Source organism: Zingiber officinale, chromosome 10B, assembly GCF_018446385.1.
Source record: "Zingiber officinale cultivar Zhangliang chromosome 10B, Zo_v1.1, whole genome shotgun sequence".
NCBI lineage: Eukaryota > Viridiplantae > Streptophyta > Magnoliopsida > Zingiberales > Zingiberaceae > Zingiber > Zingiber officinale.
Window position 1 is genome coordinate 11,706,069 of NC_056005.1, and position 8,700 is coordinate 11,714,768.

Below are 8,700 nucleotides of genomic sequence, written 5' to 3' on the forward strand. Positions count from 1 at the left end.
AACACTGCATCAAAATAAAAAAATTGGCATTAGTTCTGTGCTAAATGAAAATCATATTTAGAGGAAAAAGCGGGAGTACTGTAGATGGATATATTAACCAAGCATATTAATGTTTGACCTGTCTTTACAAGTTCTAAGCATATATATTAACCAAGCATATAACCTAAGAGGAATAAGTTACAAAATGCTACTTGATGTTTGACCTGTCTTTATTGGATTTTGTGGCCCCGGTCTTCTTGTAGCCAGGCACAATGTAATACTTGATGTTGACTCTACCTTTGCAGTTGTTTCGGCTTGAGGAGTGGCAAAGAATGGTGGAGTAGAGGATGGATTTCAGGTATTCATCCGTGCCATCGAGGAAATGACTCCAGTAGGTGACTAGCATGTTGACCAGGGCATGCTTGGAGAAGATGACTTGTTTCAGAAGCTTTTTAGATCAAAGATACGAAGTGCATTGTTATAAAACTAGATGCACGAACACTTGCTTATACGGTTCTTGAAATAAAATACATTCGTAATCATCACTAGCCCAAGCTCAATAAGGAAAATTCACGGTAAATGTGCATAGTATACCTCAGATACTGCAGATGATAGGGAAGGCCAGAAGACAGTTTGACGCAAATATTGAGATTGCCCAAGCCAATCCATGGTACTAATCCTGACAGCTCCTCCAAATCGCACTGACTTGATTGTGTCCACCCATCCTTGTTCATCAGCTTGGAACCTTTGAAATGAAAACTGCATTGGGTACATGGAAAAAACAACAAAAAGGGAGGATAAATGATAGCCACCAACCTAATTGTTCACAAATATCTGTATAAGTTATTAAGGGTGTTCATAGAAGTTGATCCTTTAGCCGTGTCTGTTAGATGGTCAAATCTAGGCGCCAACTCAAAAATGTTGGCGTCCAAGTGTTAGTGTTCAACTACTTCTGACAATGAAGTAGTAGCAGATAATCAAGAACACAAGAGAATCTGAAAGAGTCTATATTTCTTTCACTAGTAGCAGATAATGATTAGATTAGAAAGCAAAAGAACGCATACCACACCAGCTGCTCCTGCTGTTAAAGCCATAGGTGCAGTGACAGCGCTTAATCCAGATGAGCACATAACTGGAATCTGAACTGCTCGGGAAATGGAGTATGCAGCTGCTAGCGTTGGTGTGGCCTACATTTTAAAGAGGAAAAATATCACATTTTTCATCACAAGTGTGCTAAGATTTCTTATTCGTACTGTTGTTACCTTCTCGATCAAACCAAGGACACCAGGTTTTGATGGACTTGAGTATTTCCCTCCTTCAGTTTGGATTATATCAGCACCTTCCTGTTCCAGCAACTCTGCTAGCTTCACCTTTTTAAATTGAACAAAAAACAACGAGAGATTGTGTTAGTGACAAATCTCAGTTTACGAGGAAATAAATGAGCTACCTGATCAGGGAGACTAAGCATGTGTGGCACGGTTACAGACAGTGTAATGGATGGAAGAATCCTTCTAGTTTCTCTAGTGAGCTTTAGAATCTGACAATGGCACCACAGAATAGTGACGAGATAGAAATAGCTGAAAATACTCGAGGAACTGCAAGGAAAAGTACGATCATGATTCATATACCTGTTCAGGGGAAAACTGAATTCCCATCTCGTAGAAAGAATCATAATTTCCAATTTCCACCTGCATTTAGCACAAGGATTTTAATGTTTGGTATGACAGACAATCCGATCGAAACCAGTCAAGTTCATCGCATCCTAACCATTTGGGCACCTGCTTCCACTGCAGAAGGAAATGCCAAAGGGTCCACAGAGGAAACACAAATCTGCAAGAACAAGATCATCATAAGAAAGAAGAGCTGTGGAACTCTAAAAATGCGAGCTACTGAGGCAGCGAGCAATCTGCTTGAACAAGGTAATCATGCAGCGTTGGAACTCTGTCGTGAGCATCAAAGACCAAATATTACCAAATATTAAGATCACTGACAAACCAAATAATACCTTATTTTTAACAGCTATCTAGAGGATCTGGCTTTTTGACTTGAAGCTGGTTCAAAGAAGACAAATCAAATATACAAATACTAAGATGAAAGCATAATGAAGTAGTTAACTTTTTCTACTTTACCTGATTATAAGATCTACAGCTTCTTGCTCAGTATTTTGCTGCACGAGTAATTATTAGAAAAACAAACTCAATAGTGGAACAAAAGCTAGATAAAGAAACTAGATAATTTACATTGACAGAACTTTATAGAATAACATATAATACAGTGCTTTGTACTTGCATATTAATCCAGAAAACATCCTTTCACCTAAGTGACAATTTTTCCAAAACATCATCATTCACAAAACATCATCATTCACTAAAAATTTTCACAAGTTTTTAAACTTCAGTGACAACTTTTCTTTGGGGTCAACTGCTCAAGGTCGATCTGGTAACTATGCACTGCATCAAAAAAATTGGCATTAACTATGATTCCACCAAAAAACCACCATTCCATGAACTTAAATCTAAATAGAATTATGACAACTATCATTCCATACCTATTCATAAATATGATCTTGTATGCACTCCGCCAACTCGGACCGAACCTCATCAATTTGTTCACGAGAGTACCCTATTTTTGTGAACTGTGAGCATACACAATTTATGTTAATGGAAAAAATAATCAACACTGATCACTTTGCAATTTTAAATAGTTTATGTCAAATAATTTGAGATAAGCTAAATAATGTTACTATTGATTGCAGTGAATCTCTCTCAATAGTCTCAACTTCTTCAATAATTTCTCTCATAAATCGCATCACAAAAAAACCACATTGTTTCGCATCCGGTTGTTGAGGAGCCTATATATAGTAATTAGAGTCAAATTGTTAATGAAAATTATACACATTACAATATATGTTAAACAAAAGTACACATACCTTAACTACTTCCCACTTAACATTTTTCCTACCTTTCCTTCCCTTGGTTGAATTAAACAATTTTAAGGCCCTTCATACGTTAAGAATATTTGTTAAATAAGATTTTTATTATAATAAATATTTACTAAAAGAAATCTGAACTCACATTTCCATTACGTATTTTGAATCATCATCGCGAATGCGGCAACTTAGGGAATCCAGCAAGTAAATAGCATCCTTGTAAGGTTCAATAACACTAAGATTCCAATGGAAACTAGGCAAATACATAGGATTAGATCATAAAATTGAATAAATTATCGAAAGGAAGCAATTGAAAGTGATGTTTTACTTCTTGCTTACCCGACATTACATGGCACTAACACTAGTTGATCTGTTGATGCACTTGTCAGCTTATCTGCTAAAAGAGTTGCCCTTTGATTCAGGGTTTCAAGCTTAACTGATTTGTCTTGTGCCGTTTTTGCCAGATATGGGAGTTTGTGAGGATTCATAAATCTGAATTTCTTTGTCTTGGTATCTTTCACCATCTTTTTATACAGACACCTATTATTGCAAAGAAAAAAATATTTAGATACTAAATAATAAAATTTAGATACAAAACACTCATAATAAGTTGGAAAAAATAATGATCACTCATAACACTAAGTTATGGCTGATGATAGTAACATCCATACATGAGAACTTACTATGAACAATCTTGCATATTAAACATACCAGAAATGTATACATGCAAATTCTTTTATTTCTTGAGGACAAGCACATTTAAGATACTTAAAAATATACAAGAAAAAAGATATGAGCAAAGTACTTCCTGTCTAGAAGAACAAATGGCATAAGGCAAACATTAAGGGCCGGTTGAAAATGAATGAGCTATATTTATGTAAAGTGTACCACATCAATTGATATTAGTAAACCTCTCAATAGAAATGATGAACTATTAACTTAATGAGAATAACATGGTATGAGAAAATTACTAGAAGTTGAATTTTTCAAGAGTAAACTTGTTCACACAACAATATTAGTAAACTTCTTGCAGTTCAAATCAGGGATTTTCTGTCTTGCTAGATATTAGAATTTCCCAGCAAACATAAAGCAATGCAGTAATTTCCCAGCATAAGTAAAGCAATGCAGTTGCAACTGAGAAAATAATATTTAGATACTAAATAATAAAATTTAGATACAAAACAATCATGTGGATTAAAAAATAATGATCACTCATAATAAGTTGGTGAAATTGTAACAATAAACCATAATAAGTTGCTAAAATTGGGAAGCAAACATGTGATGAAAAAGTTGCTGAAATTGCTTAAATAAACTTACTTACCATATGTAGGCAACGATCAAATTTTCTGAAATTGACTCCAAATGATACAAAGAATTGATGTCCTCAAGGTCAAGAAAAAGTTCACAATCTTCATCAAACACTTCATTATCTAAGCACATTGATATACATTTTCCTCCATCTAGAGCATGCTTACTGTAACAATATAACATATGTAATGCTCTTGGGACACTTGTTGACAAAGTAGGTTTTGATTTTTTTCGTTCAAACTTCTTCCTTCTAGGCTTCTAATAATTTCAAATATAAACAAGTTAGATATAGCTAGGTTGAATAATAATAAAGTGGCAATATAATTAGAAATATAATAATAAAGTGACAATATAATTAGAAATATAATATCTCATATACCTCATCTTGCTTCACAATCTGCTGTTCAGGCCAAGCCACAACAGTTCCTATGGCATCACCAATTACTTCACATTCACTTGGAATTGGATATGGCAAAGGAGCGGATTTGTCCACTGCTTGATCAATGGAGACTCGAATGTAATTCTTGGGAAATGGAATACCATGAAGCATTTTTTCCATGCCATTGAAACAAACAATTGTACCATATGCAACAATATTTGAGCAAGATTCCAATGTCAATGCAACTGATTGACCCTAAAATATTAAAAAAAACATGTTGATTATATTTAGTTTATAATGCTATAATAATAATGAATATCACTATAACTTATATTTTACCTGTAAAACTTCGTCTTTACCCACAATCTATACGTCATCTTCTTCAATATTCTTCTGATGAAACTTCACCGAGCAACTGCCTTTGTCATCAATTGAATTGTCCCATGCACCCCAAATCCAAATGACAGAGTTGAAGGCTTTGCAGCAGTAGGAGCGGAGAACATAGATGCACTGGAGGGAGTTGATGTAGCAGCATTGGTAAACCCAAAGGAAGGTTGGGACACAGCAGATGTCGGAGTCGCAAAAGAAAAGCCAGTTGCCAAGGTGGACGTGGTAGTAACAGGTGAGGACGAAGTAGTACTACCAGACGACACGGCATCGAACGAACTCGGAGCAAAGGAACTGCCACTTCCAAAGGAGAAAGGAGAGGTCGAAATGCTGGTGATGGCAGGAGAGGAGGTAGCGGTAGCAGAAGAAGAGAATAGAGGGGACGCAGAGGAGGAGGCAGGAAACGGGGATACGAAGGATGGAGCTGGAGCAGACGTCGTCGGCACAGAAAAGGCGGGGGGAGATGAGGACGTAGCAAACGAAGGCACCGAAGGTGCGGCACTAGCTGACGAAGCAAACAGTGTCTGAGCCGAGGACAAGGCCGGCGCCGGAGGGGAAGCGGAAGTACCAAACAACGGAGAGGCAGCAGTGGAAGACGAACCGAAGCCGAAGTTGGGAGTCGAAGCCCCCAATCCAAAACCAAAATTAGGGCTTGAGGAAGCGGAAGGTGCGGCGGATGCTGAGGGAAAAGGGATGGGTTTGGGAGAAGAGACCGCCTGCGAGGAAAAGAGACCGGGGGTAGTAGAGGCGGAGGATGGAGCAGATGGCGAGAAAAGACTAGAGGTAGTAGAGGCGGAGGATGGAGCAGATGGCGGGAAAAGACTGAAGGTAGAAGCGGCGGAAGATGGAGCAGACGTCGAGAAAAGACTGGAGGTAGAAAAGGCTGAGGATGCGGCCGATGAGGAGCCAAAGGTTGAGAGGCCGAAGAGAGATGGGGAGGAACCGGCGGAGGAAGAAGCGCCTAGGGAGAAACCAGTGGCGGAAGATGAGGCGGCGCCAGCGGCGGTGGGAGCGAAGGAGAAGGGGGAGGCGGAGGAGAGGGAGAAAGAGGAGGAAGCGGAAGAGACTGAGGGTTTGGGTCGACTTGGAGGAGTTTGGGTCGAGATTAGGGTTCAGAGGAGATCACGCGACAAGGAGAGGAGAAGGCGCTCGTGGAGAGGAGAAGGCGCTCGTGGAGAGGAGTGGAGAGGAGAAGGCACTCGTGGAGAGGAGAAGGAGAGGAGAAGGCACTCGTGGAGAGGAGTGGAGAGGAGAACTCGTGGAGAGGAGTGGTGAGGAGAAGGCGCGCGCGCGTTGAGGGTTTAGAGTTTAGCAAAGCGAGGGCTGCGAATTTATTTTAAGTGAGTTTAGGGGAAACATACACAACACTTTAAAAAACGTTTTTTAAAAAAATGTTGTCTTTGACCATAAACAACAACACTAAAGACAACACTTCATTAAAAACCGTTGTCTTTAGTAAAAAGTAAATACCATAGACAACGCTTTTCACTAAAAGCGTTGTAAAACAAAGAACGACAACGTTTTTATTAAAAAGCGTTGTCTATTGGGTGTTGTTGAATGCAAAAATTCTTGTAGTGAATAATAGAGGTTGTGTGTCATGAAGGCACCCCAACCCCTTCTTTTATATTCCTTGGCTTTGGCAAATAAGGAAATTTAATTACAATAAAATTTCCTTAACTTTCCTTGATAACAATTAATTAAGAAAAATTAAATAAAATTTCCTAATCAATTGTATATGGCCGGCCACCTCATGGAGAGCAAATAAGATAATTTTCAATCAACAATTAAAAATTCCTTATTTGTCTTTGGAAATTTTAAAAAATAAAATTCCCCTTTAAAATCCCTTCATGGTTGATAAAAAGAAATTTCTATAATTTTAATTTTTCAACATGTGAATAATTTACAAAGAGAAAAAATAAAATATCTTTCCTATCTACAAATGAGGAAAGAGATCTAATCTCTTTCTTTAATCTTTTGTAGATCCTTTTAAAAGAGATATTTTAATTTTTAATCTCTCCAATAAATTATATCTTTCACATAAGAAAAAATTAAAATTAAAATTATTTTTAATTTAATGGGGGCCGGCCACCTAAGCTTGGGTTCAAGCTAGGGCCGACCACCCATGAACCAAGGCTTGGCCGACCCTAGCTTGAACCACAAGCTAGCTTGGCCGGCCCCTATATCATGGGTACGAAGGTGGGTATAATACTCTATAAATAAGAGTCTACGATAGGGACCGAGAGGAGGAATTGGTTTTGGTCTCCCGATAAAATTAAGCATCCCGTGTTTGCCCCGAACACACAACTTAATTTTATCAATAATAATTCATTCCACTAGAGAACTATTATTGAACTACCACACCAATCCCAAATTACATTTTTGGGCTCCTTCTTATTATGAGTGTGTTAGTCTCCTCGTGTTTAAGATGTCAAATGTCCACTAATTAAGTGAGTTACTGACAACTCATTTAATTAATATCTTCATCCAAGAATAGTACCACTCAACCTTATCATCATGTCGGACTAAGTCTATCTGCAGGTTTTAACATGACAATCTTTATGAGCTCATCTTGAGGACATTATCAATCTAGATTACTAGGACACAGTTTCCTTCTATAATCAACAATACACACTATAAGTGATATCATTTCCCAACTTATCGGGCTTATTGATTCATTGAACTAAATCTCATCCATTGATAAATTAAAGAAATAAATATCAAATATATGTGCTTGTTATTATATTATGATTAAGAGCACACACTTCCATAATAACTGAGATATTTATTCATTTATAAAGTCAGTATAAAAGAAACGACCTCAAATGGCCCTACTCAATACACTTAAGTGTACTAGTGTAATTATATAGTCAAGATAAACTAATTCCTAATTACACTACGACATTCCAATGGTTTGTTCCTTTCCATTTTGGTCGTGAGCTACTGTTTATAATTTATAAGGTATTGATAACATCATCTTCTCTATGTGGCACCACATACTATGTTATCTACAATATAAATTAATTGAACAACTATAACTAAATATAGACAATTTGACCAAATGTGATTCTTTATTCAAAATAAATATTTACAAAAGCTTAGGCTTTCAGTATACACTCTAACAGGGTCTAGTTCAAGTGCAGAATTAGGGCATTTGGTAGGGAATTGGACTTGGGTTTAGCTCAAGAGGTAAACTCCTTTGAAAAGAGTCAAATCCATTGGGTTTGCTTCTTTATCTAGTTAGATGAACCATCTTGTTTGGTCTATGTCATGTCCCAATTGAAGTCAACTTAGTGTCCTACAAAATCAAAAGCAAATAGTGAGGAAACATCATGAATTAGAAGAAAAATACACTTAAGCTCAAGATAATCCTCCATGTATAAATATAATCAAAATCGTATATCAACACATGCAATTAAACCTAATAAACCTAATATCAACCCAAAAGAATGTATCAAATAATAACTTATCAAACCCCTCACACTTATTCTTGCACGTCTCGCACAAGTAAACAAAACTAAAGGAACAACTAAGATTGTAGCCTCCCTAACCCTTCTCAATCATATTTAGAATATGGTAAAAGAAAGTCACCTAAAATTCTCAAGTTCCAAAAACTCAAGCAACCATGAACTCCATTCTTACCTTGGTTAACCACATAATGATTTCATCCATCCTGAATACAATGATAATGATAATACAACTAATTCTCACAAGGTAATTT

The 8,700-nt window shown here is 37.0% G+C and overlaps 1 protein-coding gene across 1 annotated transcript; it reads right to left on the reverse strand.

The window, feature by feature from the left end:
- Positions 1-998: 998 nt before the first annotated feature.
- LOC122028940 (uncharacterized protein ycf23-like) lies at positions 999-1,830 on the reverse strand. The gene is made up of 5 exons (XM_042587912.1): positions 1,747-1,830; positions 1,608-1,667; positions 1,427-1,516; positions 1,242-1,349; positions 999-1,166 (listed from the first exon to the last, which is right to left on the reverse strand). Exons 1-5 carry the CDS (start codon positions 1,828-1,830, stop codon positions 999-1,001), a joined length of 510 nt encoding a protein of 169 aa, XP_042443846.1.
- Positions 1,831-8,700: the final 6,870 nt, after the last annotated feature.

Coding starts and splice junctions, on each gene's coding strand:
- LOC122028940 (XM_042587912.1), bottom strand. CDS start 1,830: ATGATGATCTTGTTCTTGCAGATTTGTGTTTCCTCTGTGGACCCTTTG. Junction 1,350..1,426: donor TGCTTAGTCTCCCTGATCAG/GTAGCTCATTTA, acceptor CAATTTAAAAAG/GTGAAGCTAGCAGAGTTGCT. Junction 1,167..1,241: donor TCCTTGGTTTGATCGAGAAG/GTAACAACAGTA, acceptor TTTAAAATGTAG/GCCACACCAACGCTAGCAGC.